At 39.8% G+C, this 21,342-nt stretch overlaps 1 protein-coding gene across 1 annotated transcript; it reads right to left on the minus strand.

Annotated features, from left to right (window-relative positions):
- Positions 1–85: 85 nt before the first annotated feature.
- ier3ip1 (immediate early response 3 interacting protein 1) lies at positions 86–20,972 on the minus strand. The gene is made up of 3 exons (XM_020528822.2): positions 20,795–20,972; positions 5,285–5,386; positions 86–360 (listed from the first exon to the last, which is right to left on the minus strand). The coding sequence occupies exons 1-3, from the start codon at positions 20,883–20,885 to the stop codon at positions 305–307; spliced, it is 249 nt and encodes an 82-aa protein (XP_020384411.1). The 5' UTR covers positions 20,886–20,972; the 3' UTR covers positions 86–304.
- Positions 20,973–21,342: the final 370 nt, after the last annotated feature.

The following is a 21,342-nucleotide window of genomic DNA, read 5'->3' on the forward strand; positions in this document are numbered from 1 at the left end:
AAATCTGGCCTGAATGTTGCTCCCAGTGCAATAAACTGACTTGTGCTCCTCCTCTACATTACTCACATCACCACATAACACAATGTTCAGAACTGTAAATTTCCACAGTTTAATTGGAACAGTACATTGAAAAGTTGAAATTATTTTTTGCATTGATCCCATTTTCTTTTATATTTTATGTCTACAAAAGTCTGAATTATGCAATGTTTGCCTTTACTACAGTTCAAAGGAGATCATGAAGTTAAACAATAAAACGTGCTGCAAATTTCCACAGAGGACAGCATTGACGTTCTTTTGCATTTCTTCATCCAAAAAGTAACAAGAGTACAATGGTTATGGAGTTCAGTACTATTAACGGTACTAGAAAGAAAACAAATAACATTAGTTAGTTTATTATTGATCAATGTTGAATAACCTCAATACATACTGATAGCTCAGATGACAATTACATTGCATACAATGAAAAGCGGTCAGGTAAATTCTGTAATTGGCTTCTACTGAATTAGTGGGGATGTAGCTGGTCACTAGCAGTCAGGCGTGGTGCCATAACTGGCCTTAGAACTGAGATTGTCAAAAGAAGGAAAGAAAACAGCCAATATTTCAGCCAGATTCTTGCCAAAAAGGACATTGAAAAGGATAGGTTGAATGGTGATGGGCTACAGCCTAATAGACTTTCCCACATGGTGAAACATTGTCATTCATTTAGCAACCTAGGAGTTGTGCCTGTCTTGGATTCAATCCCTTCAGGAGGCAGGGGTAGAAGAAGCTGGGGTAAAGCGGCAACTTCAAAGTGTATCATACCCTTGGTTCAAAAACGATCACTGTTCATTTCCTAAATATTCAAATGGAACTGGGAGGAGTGTGCAACAGGTCAGCATTACCTGGAAGCAAACTGGGTGGGTGGAGCTGCACTAGGAAATACAGAAAGGCCATAAACAGCCCCTTCAACCTGTCTCTACTTGTCAAAGCTAAAATGTGATGTCACAGGAAAGGTAGGTGATTGGTAGGTATTTCTCCTGTAACTTTTTTGAAGCAGCTTAAAACAGGAAACGTTATTATAGTTGAAGAATACAATTAGGATATTCGCTTTTAAAATACTTAACATCCAAATTAATTGAGTAAGGAAGAATAGCTGGGCAGGCGATGTGCTGCAGCTGTAGTTTGTGGGAGCTGGTGGACACCAGTGCAATTCACAATGAACATGTTGGATGCTAGCGGAACTTCAGCTCAGAGTTACCTGGCCACAGTATTTCAGGAGATGGTCACATCCCTTAGGTTCATTACATCAAGTTTAGTCTGTGGTCAGGAACAGAGGTTTGTGACTTCGACTGAGGCAGGTATTGGTATTTAGAATCTAGTTTTGGAGGAGAGGCAACCAGTGCTCTTGTACAATAGGAAAGAAGTTCTTGCTCCAATTGTGAATGAGGACATTGTCTGCGGGGAAGATGAGCAAACTAACCAAAGCATGATGGTACACAGCTGCCATTCAAACAGGGGGAGGAAATTGAGAGATAATAATAATGGATAGAATAGTTAGGGGAATAAATACTATTCTCTGCAATAAAGACAGAGTTCTGAAGGCTATGTTGCCTGTCGGGTACCAAGGTTCAGGACATCTCTTCTGGGCTGCAGAGGAACTTAGAATGGGAGGGGTAGCATCCAGTTGTCACTGTACACATTGGTAGGACTAGGAAGGAGATTCTGACAAGGGATTATGACAGCTAGGGTCTAAATTGAAAAGCATGACAGCAAAGATAATATAATCAGGATTATTATTGCTATGTGCAATTTGGTATAGGGTAATTAAGATTAGAGAAGTAAATGCATGGCTCAAAGACTGGACTGGGAGAAAAGGGTTCCAATTCATGGGACAATGGCACCAGTACTGAGGAAAAAGACAGCTGTTTTGTTGGGACAAGCTTTATCTGAACCATGTTGGGACCTGTGTACTGGCGACTTGTATTACTAGAGGTGTATGTAGGGATTAAAACTAATTAGTGAGGGGGGGGGGGTTCAAACTGATGGGAAGTTAAAAAATTCAAAAAGAAACGAACAGAGAGGAAGGGTAGTGAAGAGATGACCATTAGCAAATTGTGACAAGAAGGCACAGAAAATATAAGCAGGGTGCAGTAGAAATTAGAACCAGAATAATTACTAATGGTATAAAGTCAAAATTCAAGGCTGTTTATCTGAATGCATGCAGAATTTGTAACAGGATAGATGATTTGATAGCACAAATAGAAATAAATAAAACACATTATAGCCAGGTTGGTTGCAGGGTGACCAGGGCTAGAAATTCAATATTCAAGGGTATTCGGCATTCTACAGAAAAGGCAAAATGGAAAAGGTGGTGTTATGGCATTCTTAATAAAGGAAGATGGCAGTGCAGTGGTGAGTAGCGATGTAAACTTGACAGGTTGTGACGTGGAATCAGTTTGAGTAGAAATAAGGAAATAGCAAAGGGAAGAAGTCACAGGTGGGAGTTGCCTATAGCCTTCTGAAGAGTTACCCCACTGTAGGGCAAAGTGTAAATTGGAAGTTAATGAATGCACACAGAAGGGCATTAGAATGATCATGGGTGATTTTAATTTGCATGTTGACTCGACAAATCAGATGGGCATGGGTAACATTGAAGACAAATTTGTAGTGTGTGTCAGGGATTGTTTCTTAAAGCAGCAAATTGCAGAATATACCTAGGAACAAGATATTTTAGTTCTAGTAATATGCAATGAGGTAGAATTAAGAAAAGGTCTTATTAATTCTACCTCATTAGGGCAATGGATAAGGTGAAGAAAGCATTGCCTAAACTGGCTAGGAAAATAGACTAAGGGAAAGGTCAGTAGATAAGCAATGACAGATATTTAAGCAGATATTTCAGCATGCAAAGTAAAAAAATTATTCAGGTCAAAATGGAGGCCTCAATGAGAAGGATGGTTAATAAAAGTGATTAAAGAAAGTATCTACTTAAAACTAAGGCATACAAGGCAGCAAAAACTTGCGGCAGACCAGAGGAGGAGGAATATTTTAGGATGCAGCAATGGATGACTAAAAAGCTAATAAAAGGGGAGAAAATTAATTATGAAAGTAAATTAGTATGAAATAAAAAAAACAAGCAGCAAGAGCTTCTATGGGTTTATAAAAAGACAGTAGCCACAGTGGCTGTGGGACCTTTGGAAAATGTGACTGGGGAATTGATAATGAGGAACAAGGAAAGGCAGATAATTTAAAGTATCATTTTGCATCAGTCTTTATGGTGTTGGACACTGTAAACATCCCAAAAATATCAGACAACAAGGTGCCAATGGAAGTAAACTCTTGCTAACACTCTCAATCGTAAAAGACCAAATATTTGACAAACTAATAAGACTGAAAGCAGACAATTCATAAGAACCTGATGACCTGCATTTAAGAGTTTTAAAAGATGTGAGACATTACTCAAAATATTCCAGAACTCACTAGAATCTGGGAGGATTGGAAAACCGCTAATATGATGCCTCTGTTCAAGAAGGGAAGGAGACAGAAAGCAGGAAGCTATAGGCTAGTTAGCTCAATATCTGTCATTGAGAAAATTCTGGTGTCCACTATTAAGGAGGAAATTGCAGGAAAAATTAGAAAAGCTTAAATGTAATCCAATAGTCAATAACGTTTTCTGAAAGGGAAATCATGTTCGACAAATTTGCTAGAATTCTTCGAGGATATAACAATGTGTTCATAAAGGGGAATGAATCGGTGGATATATTGTATATGAATTTCCAGAAGACATTCGATAAGGTGCCACATAAAATTTTATTATACAAGACAGGAGTTACATTACTGTGGGTAATGTATTAGCATGGATTGGCATTTGGTTAAAAGACAGTTAGGATTAATGGGTCTTCTTCAAGCTGTAAAGGACTAAATAGTGGTGGCCACGAGTATTTGGCTTCAATCATTTACCATCTACATAAATGGCTTGGAGATGGGAATAGTGTGTAATACATTCAAATTTACAGATGATACAATAATAGGTGGGAGCATTTTGCCACAGACATAAGGAGTCTGTAACGGGATTATAGATAGGTTGAGTGAGTGGGTAAAACCTTGACAGATGTAGTTTAATGTTGGAAAGTGGGAGGTCATGCTCTTTGGTAAGAACAGCAAAAGGTAGCCTATTATTTAAATGGGGAGAGGGATAGAGAGAGAGAAACACCAAAAAAAGTTAGCAGTGAGGGATCAGAGTGTTCTGTGCATTAAACACAAAACATTAAAATATAGGTGCAGCAAGTAATTAAGAAGGTAAATAAAATTTGGCCTTTATTGCTCTGTGGTTGAAGTTTAAAAACAAGGAAGACTTGATCCAGCTATACAAGGTGTTGGTGAGGCCATACTTGGAGCACGTGTACAGATTTGGTCCCTGCTTTTAAGAACAGACATATTGGTATTGGAGGCTATTCAAAACAGGTTCACTAGGGTGATTCCTGGAATGAAGGGTTGACAGATTGAGAACAGATAACTAGGTTAGACTTTTATTCATTAGAATGAATTAGAATCAAAAGAATGAGGGTGTGATTTATTGAAACATACAAGTTTTTAAGGGAGCTTGACAGATATCGAGAAAATGTTTCCAGTAGTAGGGGAATCTCCATAGTTAAAGCATAAGGGGCACTCATTTAAAAAGCTGAGAAGCAATGGAATTTCTTCCCCAAAGATTAGTGAATGTCTTGAATTTTATATCCCAGAGGAGTATGAAGGCCAGATCACAAAATATTTAAAGAGTGGGTACAGATTTTGAAATATTCAGTAGTTGAGGATGATGAAGAGGGGGCATGAAAAAAGAAGCCTGGGCCAGATCAATGATCTGATGGCATGGCAGGATAGGGCAGGTTTGAGGGGCCAAATGTCCTATTCTTGCTCCGCTTTCTTTATGAAAAATGAGAAAGATTGGGTACAATTACAATGTTTAAAAGACATTTGGATAGATACATGAATAGGAAAGGTCTGGAGGGATATGGGCCAGGAGCAGGCAGGTGGGACTTGTTTAGCTTGGGATTATGTACAGCACGGACTGGTTGGACCGAAGGGTCGGTTTCCGTGCGGTACGATTCTATGAGTCTATGATATGCACAAGAGAATAAGCAGGATTCTACATTTCCCCTGCCACTAGTAAAAGATTGTAATCACCAAGCTTCATGCTTGCTGGGGACAATTAAAAAAAAATGAATGTACTAAACAAGAGGCAGAGAGAATTCAAAGTCTTTGCAGATTAAGTACGATTGAGATCTGATAACAAATCTGCAGAACTTACATCTCATCACCATTCGTACAGATCGGATTAGATTTACGAGCTGTGATTTAATCCCTGGCTCTTCTCCAAATCCACCAATGCTCTGGTCTGTTCCCCAGCCAACTACAAAGACAATATCAAATGAAATTCACTTATAAACGGAAACTTAAAAATCCCATGCATGTGTTTGGCAGTTTATTAACAATGACCGAGCTTTAAAATGACTATTAGTCATATGGTCATTTAAAACAGTTGTGTTCTCATTGAATTCTCTCACTTCATCATTATAGAAATACAAAAAAAGTACAAGACGACATGGCAATCCGCTATGTTCCCCCAGCCTGCCCCGTCATTTACTAAGCTACCTGCTGTAGCACTTAGGCAGATAACACTTGAGAAAATTAAGTTACATAAGAGTAGTAGTATGCTATTTAGCCCTCTTTTTATTCATTTGTAGAATGTGGCATTACCAGCTAGACCAGAATTTATTGCCCACCCTAATTGCTCAGAGAACAGTTAAGAGTCAACCAACCACACTGTTCTGGATCTGGAGTTAGATAGAATGGCAGATTTCCTTGCCCAGAAGACATTGTCATAAAAATCCATCTGATTAACCATGGACAGTTAATAGTTAATATTATACTAGTTTTTATTCCAGTGAATTCAAATTTCACCCTTTGCTATGGTGGGATTTAAAGCCACGTCCCCAGGACATTAGCCTGGGTTTCTGTGTTATTAGTCCAGTGATATTACCACTACACCACCACCCCACCTTGAGCCTATTCCACCATTTAGTGAAACCACGGCAAATTGTGTCTAACCTTATAAACTTGCCTTTGGCCAACATCCCTTAATACATCTGGATATTAAGAATTCACCATTTATTTAAGTATTACTATTGACCTCACATAATTTAAAGAATGCAGTTTGAAACATGTATCGCCCTTTGTATGTTAAAGTGTTTCATAATTTCATACTTTTTTAGACTATGCACACTAGTCTCAGATATGCTAATCAATTGGAACAGTTCATCTTTTATAATCCTGTTTTCCCCTAATATCTTGAAAACTTTCATCAAATCATCCTGTAACTTTATGAATACCAAGAAATGCTGCTTTGGCTTGTGTTATGTTTCTTTTGAACTTAACTCCTGGAGTCCTACATTAATTCCAGTAAATCCATGCCGCACCCTATCCAAGACCAACAAGACTAATTCTTAAAGTGTGGTGCCCACAGTTGCTCTCGGTGTTCCAGGTGTCTTTCACTCAGCACTTTTGTATAGCTGTAGCATAATGTTTAATGCCTATATTCTAGACAGACCAGCATTCCACGCACCTTGTTGTTTTGTTACTTGTTCACCTGACATTTTAACAATCTATGTGCATGTACCCTGTTGTTCACCTCAATCATCCCCAAATACCTTCTCTAGAAATCTATGGTTTCCGGCATTTCACCATTGTTTATACCCTTTCTAGGTCTAAAGTGGAAAACCTCATTTTTGACTGTTGAAATTCTTTCAGTATTTCTCATACAACAAAGTTAACATCTGTTGTGACTTGTGTTTATCACACCACCTATCTTTGCGTTATGGCAAATTTGGATTTGCAAATGTTCTATCACTTAAATTGTTCATAAATATGGAGAATAGTCAAGGCCCAACATGCATCCTTGCACAATTCTAGTTACATGCTGCCACTTACAGCACTTGCTTATTATCTCAACTTTCCTTCGCCTTTCTTTGTCCAATTCGCACACACATGCAATACAAACCTATGAACTATAAAAATGGAATTATGAAATGGAAACCAGAAAAGTAAAAATAAGTTAAAATGGAGCCCAGGTGATCTAATTCCTTGCCAAGCACATAAATCTATGATTCATCAAGGTAAGTTTATTGTCCGAGCCAGTTATTAAATTGCAAGACCATAACACAGAGGAGCAGAATTAGGCCTTGTCCACCTGCCCTGCCATTCGATCATGGCTGATATGTTTCTCAACCCCATTCTCCTGTCTTCTCCCTGTAATCCTTGATTCTCTTACCTTATCTGTCTTAAATATAATCAATGACGTGGTCTCCTCAGTCTTCTGCAGCAGTGATTTCCACAGACTTACCATATTCTGGCTGAAGAAATTTCTCATCTCAGTTCTAAAAGGTCATCCCTTCACTCTGAGGCTGTGCTCTTGGGTCCTAGTCTCTTCTACCAGCGAAAACATCTTCCCCACATCAAATCTATCCAGGCCTCTCAATATTCTGTAAGTTTCAATGAGATGCGTCCTCATCTTTCCAAACTCCATCAAATACAACTATTCCTCATGATGAGTCCTTTGATCCCTGGGATCATTCTTGAAAACCTCCTTTGGACCTCTCCAACACCAGTACATTCTTCCTCATGATACAGAGACCAAAACTGCTCACAATATTCCAAATGCGGTCTGACCGGATCCTAATTGAAAGATTATTTTCACAATACTGATGCAGCCACAGTGACTCCAGATGTGACAAACAATGGGTGAGAAAAGCATATTTTACCAAAATCATATGTGGATAAGTGCTATCTGGACACACTGCCTGCCAATGGTCAAACCATTAGAAACTAATTAAGAGGGTAATTGGAAGAGGTAAGAGATGCTCTGGTCATATAACGAAATTTTTGCTAAGGGTCTTAAAACGCATGTTCTGGTTAGACAGACAGAAACATATATGCCAACAAGGAGCAAAGACCCTGCCTAAGAACATTTGCTCTTAAGCCATGAGATGCAGGCTGGCCCTGAAATTTCTACCTGAAGAACTGTACCAGGGTTTCACTATTGTACCTCGATTGGAGTACAATAAATGAAATCTGCAACAGCGAATCCATCCTTACAAACCACCAGAGTCTTCCTTCAGTGGACAGACATTACAAGCCTGCATCACTTCACGTCTTCACCCTGGGAAAATACAAAGAGTTCTTGAATCATAAAGCATAAACACATGCTACTTTTGTAATTAGGGATAGCAAAGTGTGGAGCTGGAGGAACACAGCTGGCCAGGCAGCAACAGAGGAACAGGAAAGCTGACATTTCAGAGAATTTTCTGAAGAAGGGTCCTGCTCCTCTGATGCTGCTTGGCCTGCTGTGCTCATCCAGCTCTACACCTTGTTATCTCAGATTCTCCAGCATCTGCTGTTCCTACCATCTCTGACCCGAAATGTCAGCTTTCCTGTTCCTTTGATGCTGTCTGGCCTGCTGTGTCCCTCCAGCTCCACACTTTGTTATCTCTGACTCCAGCATCTGCAGTTCTTGCTATCTCTACTTTTATAATTACAATTTTCTCCTGAGTGTATGTACATCTGAATGAAAGCAGGGCTAGGTGGAGAATAGAATATCCTTTATTGTCACGTGTACTCCAGTAGAGACTTGCAGCAGTACAGTGAAGTTATACAATTTCACCTCTCACGGCACCATATTAGGTACAAGTACCTAGGTACAAATCTTAGGTACAAAAAAGGAATAAAAAAGGTAATTGCATTACCTTACAATGTTCAAAGAATAAGTTAGAAATAAGACATGGTCAAAGGATTGACATTACATTCAGATTAAAAAATGTTCCAAATAAACATTACATTGCAGCAGTTCAGAGCAGGGACTTTGCCATGTAGTCTGACCATCAGTGCCAGAGCCCAGTCCAACAACCGTCACTGTTCGGCTCCAAGCCTCCAGTCCACTCCATACTAGCTCTCAGCTGCTCCAAGGTATGTTCCGGGACCGCTTCCCCTGGGCTGGCCCCTGCTCCAGGACCGCTTACACATGCATGCTGCTCCAGGATTCACCACCCGGGCTTGCCAGTTCCCCCACTCCCCTAACGCAGAAGCGGGGAGTGGCGGGGCAGGGGCTGGGTTGGTTTCAGAAAAAAGAAAGAGGGAAAAAGAAGAAAGAAAGAAAAAGAAAAGGTGGAGCAGAGGAGCTCCGGCTGGAGCATCTTACTCTGCCGCCATCTGGCCAGAACATTCAGGTGTTGAATAATAAACATTCGCCTTTCTTTTAAAACTTACAAAAGCCTGTCACTTGCCTGTTCCTGACAATTAAAGTACTCAAAAGTAATAAAACTTTTCGTGTAACGGAATATGTTCTCTTCAATCAGCGCAAAGATGCATAAAGAAGGGGAGCCTTGCCTATCATCTCTTCCCTACTCATAAACACAATTTCCTATCCCAGTCAATAATCTGACTTCAATTCTACAAGGTTTAACTTTAGCAAACCTTAACTTCAGAATGGATCTGCCAAAAGTCTTCTGAAAGTTGTGATGTGCTTTATATATATTTTCATATCATTTATTTGAATTTTATAGATTTTCAGTGTCAGAAGGATTTTAATGATTAATTTATAAGTATTTCTGCAGTCATGGTGATTTCTTTTAAAGCACAGTATCAGAGAAAGACTTCCTGGAGAGTAAAGGGTTGTTGTTTTCATTAGAATAATTAAAAATGAACAAAGTAAACAGTTGCACATTAGGCTCTAGTTTGGAAGGTCATGGATAGATTTATTTTTCCTCTTTTTATTAAGGGAAACACCCATAGCTTGCAAAGAAAGCTTTTACTTTAAGCTTTAGCTTGGGCAGTTCTACTGGGTCTTGGCCCATGGCCCAAGGTGCATGTGTAAAGTGGTTGCTCCTAAGAAAATTAGTTAATTTGAAGTGTTAAGAAATAGATTACCTCAATGAAAGAAATTTAGTAAAAGTTCCAGACCAGAAGTGTTTGATTAAAACCTTGAAAGGGTCTTTTTGAATCTGAGAAAGTTTAAACTCAGTTGTACGAAGGCTCCAGCAAGAGGCTATCAGACTTTCAAATGTGGGATTTGCAGCCTTGTATGGGTGATAGAGAAAAAAATTGCTCTTGGGATTGCAGGTGTAGTTAAAGATTTATTAGACTTTTTTCTAAAAAAACAACTTATTTCAGTCATTATATTTTATTAATATAAGATTTTTATTCATTTTGTTTCATTAACATGCAAAAACAAAGAAAATTGTAATTTTTTTTAAGAATGGACTTTTGTTTTGAACGAGCTTTTAAGGGGTTTACAGTGAATGGCTGAGATTTTTTTTATTCTAAATTCAGAAGTTAAAAAGTCTGCATGTGTTTTAGAGGGATTTTTCACATTGCAAAGGTTTTTAAGAGCGTTTTTTTTTACATTGCAACGGTTTTGTTTTGAAAAACCGAAGTTTTTTTAAAATAAGGAGTTGTGTTTTTGTTTCGGGGAGTCCTACACATGGTCGGCTCTGGAGAACATTTTTGTTACTTCGATGAATTTATTAAAGAGGAGTTATTTTTATTCCGTTAATCAGCTAAGTGGTTGATTTTATTGAAGTTTTAAAATGTTTGATACATATATTTTGATTTTTTTTCCATTTTAACATTATTTTCTGTAGATAATGAAAGGTAATTTTTTTTATATGTAAGGAGTTATTGAAACTTTTTTTGGCTTTATGTTATTAAGGCCGTATATGAGATCCAGTGTGAGATGGCTAGTAGATTTAGAAAAGTTGTTACACAGCAGAATTAGTCAGATGGATGGGTGACTGTCAGGAAAGGTAAGAAGGTAGTTCAAAAGTCACCGGTGGCCATTCCTCCATCAAATAGCTATTCAGCTTTTGGAATTGTAGAAGGGGATAGTGTCTCCAAGGAAAATGGAAGGGCCAGTCAGTTATTGGGCACTTGGAATGATTCTTATGTTAGGTAGCTTTAGATGAAATTTAAAAGAATTGTTTTTATAGGGGACTCTCCTGTCAGGGGCATAAACAGATGATTCTGTGGCAGAGTGTGTAAATTTAGGATGGTTTATTGCTTTCCTGGTGCTAGGATTAAGGATGTCTCTAAACATTTCAAGCATATTGTTAAAGGTGAGATTGAGAAGCCAGAAATTACTGTATACATTGGCAGGAATGACATTTTTGGGGAAAAGATTAAAGCAGTACAGAGTGAATTTAACAGGTTAGGTAGAAGATTAAAAAAATAGAACCTTGAAAGTAGTAATTTCTGGTTTACTCCCAATGCCAAACTCAAACAAGGAAGGAACAGAAGGTTAAAGGAGAAAAATCAATGGCTGAAGAACCGGTGTATTGTTCAGGGATTCAGGTTTTTGGACAATTGGAATATCTTTTGGGACAGAAAAGACCTGTTTAAAAGGATGGGTCTAACCTAAACTGGAAAGGGAGATGGAGATTTACTTATTCCATTAAGCGGGACTTTATTCTGATAGAGAGGGGAGTGGAGGAATTCTAAGTAGCAGTGTAAACAGAAGGATTGACTGGGAAGGTTCTGCATGTGAGGAGAACATGTCAATTAGGAAAAAAAGCCAAGAGAGAGTCAAAGTATGTAGTAACTCTGAAGAACTAAATTGCATTTATTTCACTGCAAGGGGTCTTACAGGTAAGGCTGATGAACTCAGGACATGTTCAAGAACATGGAATTGGGACATCATAGCTATTACAGAAACTTGGCTGAGAAATGGACAAGACTGGCTGGTCAATGTTCCGGGTTTTAAATGCTGGGGTGGGGGGGGAATGGTGGTGGTGTTTTCGATTAAGGAATGCATTACTGCTGTAACTAGGGAAGATCTTTCTGAAAAATCATCCAGTGAAAATATATGGGTAGAAATTACAAATAAGGAAGAAAAGATCACTTTGTTGAGACTGTACAACAGCGCTTCCCCCCCACAATAGTAACAGGGAAATTGAGAAACAAATATGTAAGCATAATCAAGTTGTAGTAATGGCAAATTTTAATTTTCCAAACATTGACTGGGGCTACCATAGAGTTAAAGGTTTGGATGGTGAAGAATTTGTCAGATGTGTTCAAGAAAATTTTCTTTATCATTATGTGGATGCTCCTACTAGAGAAGGAAGAAAATTAGATCTTCTTTTGGGCAATAAGGCACAGCAGGCGACTGAAGTAAAAGTTGGGGAATACTTTGGGTCTAACGATCATAATTCTACTGGTTTCAAAATGATTATGCAAAAGGATAAGCCTTCCATAAAAGTTAAAATTTTTAATTGGAGTAAGGCAAATTTTAATGGTATGAGACAAGAACTTTCAAAACTTCATTGGAGTAGACTGTTCACAGGTAAAGGATGTTGAACCCCAGGTGATGGGAGAGATACTAAATGAATATTTTGCATCAGTTTTTACTGTGGAGAAAGAAATGGAGTCTAGAGAATGCAGAGAAATAAACTTTGATGTTTTAAAAACAGCTCACATTACAGAAAAGGAGGTTCAGGAGGTCTTAGAGAATATAAAGGTGGATAAATCTCCAGGACCCGATCTAATGTATCCCAGAATGTTATGGGAAGAAAGGGAGGAAATTTGCATAATCTGTAACTACTGGTGAGGTGCCTGATGACTGGAGGATGGCTAATGTTATACCTTTTTTTAAGAAAGGTTTGCAAGGAGAAACTGGGGAACTACAGACCTGTGAGTCTAACTTTGGTTGTGGATAAATTGTTGGAGATGATTTATAAAAGATAGGATTTATGGATGTTTAGAGAGGCAAAAATTGATTAGAGGTAGTCAGCATGGTTTTGTGGGAGGAAAATCATGTCTCACAAACTTGATTGAGTTTTTTGAGGAAGTTACCAAAAGATTGACGATAGCAGACCAGTGGACATTGTTTATTTGGATTTTAGCAAAGCCTTTGATAAGGTTCCACATGGTAGATTAATTAGTAAAGTTAGATCACATGGGATTCAGGGTGAGCTTGCCAATTGGATACATAATTGGCTTAATGGCAGGAGAAAGAGTAATGGAGGAGGGTTGCTTTTCAGGCTGGAGGCCTGTGACTAGCGGTGTTCCAGAGGGATTGGTTTGGTGTCCTCTTTTGTTTGCCATTTATATAAACTATTTGGATGAGAATATAGAAGGATTGGTTAGAAAGTTTGCAAACAATACCAAAATTGGTCGCGTTGTAGACAGAAGGTTTTCTAAGATTAGAGGGATTTTCATCAAATGGGTCAATGGGCTGAAAAATGGCAGATGGAGTTCAATCTGGATAAATAAGAGGTATTGCATTTTGGTACAACAAACAGGAGTAGGGCTTACACAATTAATGGTAGGGCCTTGGGTAGTGTTGTAGAACAGAGGGACCTAGTTCTTTGAAGTCTGTGTCACAAATAGACAGGGTGGTTAAAAAAGTGTTTGGCACACTTGACTTCATTGCTCAGTCCTTCAAGTACAAGAGTTGGGATGTTATGTTGAGATCATACAGGACATTGGTAAGGCCTCTTCTGGAATACTGTGTCCAGTTCTGGTTGCCCAGTTACAGGAAGGAAATTATCAAGCTGGAGAGGGTTCAGAGGAGATTTAAAGGTTTGTGTTATAAAGAAAGGCTGGATAGGCTGGGACTTTTTTCACTGGATTGTAGGAGATTGAGAGGCAACCTGTTAGAAGTTTACAAAATAATGAGAGGTACAGATAGAGTTAATGGTAGTTGTCTTTTCCCTAGGGTGGGGGATTTCAAGACTATGGGGCACATTTTAAGTTGAGAGGAGAGAGATTTTAAAACGACATAAGAAGCAAATTTTTTACACAAAAATTGGTTCGCATGTGGAATGAACTTCTTGAGGAAGTAGTAGAAATGGGTACAATTACAATGCTTAAAAGACATTTGGATAAGTACATGAACAGGTAAGGTTTGGAGGGATATGGGCCAGGAGCAGGCAGGAGGGACTAGTTTATTTTGGAATTATGTTCTGCATGGACTGGTTGGACTGAAGGGTCTGTTTCCGTGCTGTACGACTCTATGAGTACTGTCATGGAGTGTTTTTGAGATTAATATGATTATATTCTTATTGCATGTTACAAAATCTTTGAATTTGTGTTATATGTAAATATATTCACTATTTATGCTCGATTTAACCCTTTTTTTGTATAATGAACTTCCATTTTCTTCTTTAACACTAAACAACAGCTTTGCGTGTTTGTTTCGGTGAAAGACCACTTGTTAAAACCAAAAACAAAACTGTATCCATCAAGCCAGAATTCAATCTGGAATCTGACTTGTCCAGTCATAAAATCAGCTGTAATCATAACAATATTCTAACTAAAGCAAAATACTCAAACTAAAAACAGAAAATGCTGGAGAAATTCAGCAATGTGGCAACATCTGTACAGAAAGAAACAGAGTTAAGATAAACAGCAGTTTTGGACTTAAAATGTTAACTGTTTCTCTCTCCACAGATATTTCCCAGCTCACGTTTTAGTTACCTTCCCAAAAAAAATGCAGTCTTGTCAAGACATGACCTAAACTTTACAAATACATTTTGCTTTTCTCTAATCAACTGAAAATTTTTTGACATGTTCAAAAACTGAGCTTAGAAAGTCCCTCCACTTACCTTTCTTAAATAGCAGATTGAAAAATTCTATGTTTTCATCTAAAGGAATGGTTGCCAAACCATTTTGCAAGATTTGAACGTCTACAATGTTCTCATCTAAAACACTGAATGGAAACCAATGATTCCTGAATATTTGTCACTTTTTAATGCTATTAGCTTCATCATAATTCTCAGTTTCCTTCTATTAATTCTGATGATTCACAGACTCAAAATATTTATTCAATGGTGAGACAAATACAAGCAAGGAAATGGCAGACATTAGCAATTTTCAAAGAGTCCACATATCTCTTCACCACCTTCTGTTTGAGTAATTCTCAAAACTGCATGCATTTATTTTGATTCCGTTTTGTAGCTCAACATCTGTTGTGTCATCTCTTGCCTTTGTTTGTCTCTTTCTCCCTGCCAGGATCCGTACCTTTGTTTAAATAAAAATGTATGATTTTTCTTTTATTCTTATGCTGTTCCTGATCTCTCCATGGATACCCAGGGCTGTATTTTTGCAAACTGACCTCTTGCCCCATAAGGTAATAAATTGAGTTTACATCATATTAAATTATTTATTGAACACATTCCACTGATCTTCTGTCATTCTGTCCATTAACAGAGCTGCCCAGTTTATTGTGGCAATCTCTCGCTCATTACAACTTAGTCAATCTTACCTATGTCTAGATTCTTAGTAGCTATTTCACATTTCTCTCGTTCAAACATTATATTGAACTCGATCCCAGTATGTTTGTTATTTAATAAATACTTACACACCGTTAAGCCATTGACTGAATCTGGATTATTAATAAATCTAATATGATCAGTCCCTTGTTGGTTCTAGGACATATTCACAGGTTCACAAATTGTTATAGCGAAGAAGCAGGCTATTCATCCTGCTGTGTCCACTCCGATCTCCATAAGAGCAATTTATATGGTGCTACTCCTCTTCTCCTCCTCATAGCCCCGCACATTCTACCTTTCCAGACAATAATCAATTACCTCTTCGATGCCTCAGCTGAGACTATAGGAGATAGGAATAGGCTGTTCAACCCCTCGAACCTGCTGCACCACTGAATAGGATCATGGCTGATCCAACATTCCTCCCATCCACTTTCTTGCCTTTTCCCTGTAACCCTTAATTGCTTTCTGATCAACAATCTCTATATCAACCTGAGCCTGCCTTGACCACAGACTCAGGCAGAGTATTCGGATTGTGAAAGTTTCTCATTTCTTCATTGTTTCTTTTGTCAATTGCCTTAAATTGATTCTCGATCATTCCACCAATGGCAACTTTACTCCCCTGACCTCTCATGATATTGAATGGCTACTGTTTCAGAAAACTGTGCACAATAATTTTGCTACTATTCTGACATGTGCTAGTCTGCTTACCTTAATCTCTAGAAAAATTAAATCCCAAATTAAAACCACTCTGCCTTACTACATCCTGGTCTACTTATACAATCTACCAATTCATAGCTGCTCAGGGGGTATATTAAACTCTCACATAATAGTCTTAAATCATTTTCTGTTATTAGTTCTATATATAAAGTTGCCACAACCTGTTTACATCCTCATGAAGTGATTTCATTCTTAATCAACAAGCCTCTTCTACCATTTTTTCGATCTTTCCCTGATACGTTACAGTCTGGTGAATTTAGTTCCCAATGCTTCAGAATTGGCTGCCAATTATTCCCTCCAAGGTGGTCAGACCACACATGAAGGTGGAATATACGTGCATTTGAGACAGCTCAGAGGAGGCTGACTGGGTTGATTCCTGAGTTGAAAGAGGGCTATCTCATAAGGAAAGGCCAAGAAAGTTAGGGCTATATTCCATTGTATTCAGATCAGCTATAAGCTTCTTGAATGGCAGAGCAAGTTCAAGAGGCCGAATATTCTAGTCCTGCTCCAATTTCTTTTGTTCAGTACAAAGAACAAAGAAAATTACAGCACAGGAACAGGCCCTTCGGCCCTCCAAGTCTGCGCCGATCCAGATCCTCTATCTAAACCTGTCGCCTATTTTCCAAGGATCTGTATCCCTCTGCTCCCTGCCCATTCATGTATCTGTCTAGATACATCTTAAATGATGCTACTGTGCCCGCCTCTACCACCTCTGCTGGCAATGCGTTCCAGGCACCCACCACCCTCTGTGTAAAGAACTTTCCACACATATCTCCCTTAAACTTTTCCCCTCTCACCTTGAAATCATGACCCCTAGTAATGGAGTCCCCCACTCTGGGAAAAAGCTTCTTGCTATCCACCCTGTCTATACCTCTCATGATTTTGTAGACCTCAATCAGGACCCCCCTCAATCTCCGTCTTTCTAATGTAAATAATCCTAATCTACTCAACCTCTCTTCATAGCTAGCACCTTCCATACCAGGCAACATCCTGGTGAACCTCCTCTGCACCCTCTCCAAAGCATCCACATCCTTTTGGTAATGCGGCAACCAGAGCTGTATGCAGTATTCCAAATGCGGTCGAACCAAAGTCCTATACAACTGTAACATGACCTGCCAACTCTTGTACTCAATACCCCATCCAATGAATGAAAGCATGCTGTATGCCTTCTTGACCACTCTATCGACCTACGTTGCCACCTTCATGGTACAATGGACCTGAACACCCAGATCTCTGACCAAGTGGTGGTACTTTCTTGGTGGTACTGACTGATTATCAAAGCTGGGGCAACTGCTTGACAGTATTTGCATAGCTACTGTAATCCTTCACACTGAGATAAACTTCTACTTTCAGCATTACCAATATTTCCATTCATGGGCTTTTCTAATCAAATGTAGAGTCATTCAGCACAGAGACAGACCCTTTGGTCCAACTTGTCCATGTTGACCAAGTTCCCCAAACTAAACTAGTCCTATTTGCCTGCATTTGACCCATATGCCTCTAAACCTTTCCCATTCTTGTACCTATCCAAACATCTTTTAAATGTTCTAACTGTATTTGTCTCTACCACATATGAACCACCCTGTGTGAAAAAGTTGCCCCTCCGGTCCCTTTTAAAATCTTTCTCCTCTCACCTTAAAAATATGCCCCCTAGTTTTGAACTCCCTCATCCTAGGGAAAAGACCTTTGCTATTCACCTTATCTATGCCCCTCATGATTTTATACACCTCTATCAACCTTCTATGCTCCAGTGAAAAAAGTCCTAGCCTATCCTTATAACTCGAACTCTCCAGTCTTGGCAACATCTTAGTAAATCTGGTCAAGAGTGGAGAGGACTGCGTGCGCGAAAAATTAATCCAAATGTTACCCGACCAGAAACCATTGACGAACCAGGAAATCCATTGCCTACTGAAAGCCAGGTGTTCAAGTCAGACAACCCAGACCTTTACAGGAAATCCAGATGTCACCTCTGCAATACCATTACAGATGCCAAGAGGCAGTACCGGACTATGTTAGAGACCCAAACTAATCACACAGATGCCCGCAGTCTGTGGCAAGGCCTACATGACATAATGGACTACAAAATGGAGCAGAACAGAATAGCACACAAAAATACATCCCTCCCTGATGTGCTCAATGCTTTTTACATTTGGTTCGAAAAGAAGGTCAATGAAATCGCCCCAACAATCGTGGATGCACCTGTTCCCTCAGTCAACACTGCAGACATCAGGTTGGCCTTCTTGAGAGTGCATCCACTGAAAGAGACTGGCCCAGATGGAGTCCGCAGCGGTGTACTCAGAATCTGTGCGGACCAGCTAGCAGGAGTATTCGCTGACATCTTTAATCTCCCCTTGCAACAATCTGAAGTCCCCATCTGCTTCAAGAAGAACACCATCATTCTAGTATCAAAGAAAACACATGCAACGTTCCTCAATGACTACCACCCGGTGGCTCCGACCCCCATAATTATGAAGTGCTTCGAGAGGTTAGTCATGTCACACATCAAAACCAGCCTCCCTTGATCCCTGATATAATAAGGTGTAGAGCTGGATGAACAGAGCAGGCCAAGCAGCATAAGATGAGCAGGAAGGCTGACGTACTGGCGCAACAGGTCCACAGCAGACCCTATTTCCGTAGCCCTACACTCATCCCTGGAACATCTGGATAATATGTCAAGCTTCTACTTATTGACTACTGCCCCGCCCCAATACTATAATCCCAACCACACTAATCTCCAAACTCCAAAACATGTGTCTCTGCTCCACCCTCTGTAACTGAATCCTTGACTTCCTGACCCATAGACCACTATCAATGAAGATAGGCAACAGCACCTTCTCATGACAATCCTCAATACTGGTGCTCCACAAGGAAGTGTACTCAGGCCCCTACTGTACTACCTGTACACTCATGACTGTGGCCAAATTTTGTCTGAACTCAATCAACAAGTTGGCTGATGACAGCACTGTTGTAGGCCGGATATCAAACAATGATGAAACAGAATACAGGAAGTGCTTGGTGACGTGGTGCAAAGATAACAATCTTTCCCTCAATGTCAGCAAAACGGAAGAGCTGATCATTGACTTCAGAAAGCAAGGAGGACGGCACACCCTTATCCACATCAATGGTGCTGGGGTGGAGAGGTTTCATTGCCTCAAGTTCCTACGAGTGATGATCACCAACAATCTGTCCTGGTCCACCCATATAGATGTAACAGTCAAGAAGGCACAACAACAGCTCTTCTTCCAGTGGAGGCTTAGGAAATTTGGCATGTCTGTAAATACACTCACCAACTTTTATAGATACACCATAGAAAGCATTCTATTTGGATGCATTACGGCTTGGTACAGCAACTGCTGTGCCTAGGATGATAAGAAACTACAGGAAGTTGTGAACACAGCCCAGATCATCACACAAGCCTGCCTTCCATCCATTGACTCCACATATACTTTTCGTTGTCGTGGAAAGGCAGCCAACATCAAAGACCACTCCCACACCAGTTATAATCTCTTGCAGCCTCTTACATCAGGCAGAAGATACAAAAGCTTCAACACACGTCCCAACAGGTTCAAGAACAGCTTTTTCCCGCTGACATTAGACTGCTGAATGGACCGCTCAAATTTCAAATTTAATGTTGACCTTGCTTTTTATGCACCTTCTCTACAGCCATAATTTTGGTATTCCTGAAACTGTTCTATCACCCTTTGATCTTTGTATGGTATGATTTGCCGTAGTGCACGCAAAACAAAACGTTTCACTATACTTAGGTACATGTGACAATAATAAATCAAATCAAAAACCTTTTCTGGACCCTCTCCAATTTAATAATATCCTTTCCATAGCAGGGTGACGAGAACTGTACACAGTACTCCAAAAATGGCCTCACCAATGTCCTACTCAATGGTCTGAGTAATGAAAGCAAGGGTGCTAAACGCTTTCTTAACCACCCTGTCCAACTGTGATGCAGCTTTCAAGAACTATGTACCTGAACCTCAAGGTCTCTGCGTTCAACAACACTATGTAGGACCCTACCATTAACTGTAGCAGTGCTGCCCTTCTTTGTTTTACAAAAATGCAATACCTCGCATTTATCCAAATTAACCTCCAACTGCCAATCCGCAGCCTGCTGGCCCAGTTGATCAAGATCCCTTTGTAATTTTAGATGAACTTCCTCACTGTCAACTATACCACCAATTTTGGTGTCATCCACAAGTTTACTAATTATGCCTCCCAAATTCTCATCCAAATCATTTATATAAATTACAAACAAAATTGGACCCAGCACCAATCCCCGCGGAACACTGCTGGTCACAGGCCTCCAGTCTGAAAACAAACTTCCACCGTCACCAACAAAAATAGAAATAACTGGAGAATCTCAGCACGTCTGGCAGCATCTGTGGACAGAAAGCAGAGTTAACATTCGGGTCCAGTGACCCTTCCTTAGAACTGAGCACCCCTGTTTTAAGTCTCTTCAACGGGGCAATGCCTTCAGCTGCCAAGGTCCTAATCTCGGGAATTCCGTCCTTACTTTTAAATCTTACTCCCTGAAATCCCCCTCTTCGATCAAACATTCGGTCATCTGAGCTAATCTGCCTGATTTTCTGATTTTAAAATGTCCCGTTTTCAAGCGCTGCGGGTGGGTGGGTAATGCTGTATTACATGAGAGGTAGGCGCTATCCTGTAAGTTGTTGTTGTTCCTTGAGTGAGATTCCCGGCTTGCGGTGTCCCTTTAACAACAGTCCCCTTTAAGAGTATTTTTTTTAAATTTAATTTTCCGGGTTCACACTTACTCTTGTTGAGGAAACGTTCTTCATGAAGCACGGCGACAGCATTAACACAGAGCAGCGCGGCCTGGAGCAGCGAGTACAGAGTGAACGCCATAGTGACGGGGAAGGGGAAAAGGGAGAAACTAAGACCAAACACGCATGCGCTGGTGTCACCTACCGCTGCCACCTCACCTCTTCCCTCCTCCCCACCCTCAACCAACGACTACAGCAACCCACCGCAGACAAACGCCAAAACTCGAAACGGACCCAGGGTACACCTTGAAGTGGAATATCGGACCGTGTGCATACTGGAGAGCTCAAGCCAATAAAAAACAGAAATTGCTGGAGAAACCAGCAAATGCTGGCAGAATTCATGGAGAGAAACAGAATTAACATTTCACTTCCAGTGACCCTGCTTCAAATTTCACCGTAAACTGGAGATGGCAATGTCAAATTAGCATTTCGGCTCCCATGATGGGGCTCAGTGTTAATTTATGGACTTGGTACATTAAAAGCCCAACAGCACATTCAACAAGGTGTAAACTTTTTCAAGGGATTTTACAGTAAAACTT

The sequence above is a fragment of the Rhincodon typus genome, chromosome 1 (assembly GCF_021869965.1).
Source record: "Rhincodon typus isolate 14 chromosome 1, sRhiTyp1.1, whole genome shotgun sequence".
In the NCBI taxonomy this organism is placed as follows: Eukaryota; Metazoa; Chordata; class Chondrichthyes; order Orectolobiformes; family Rhincodontidae; genus Rhincodon; species Rhincodon typus.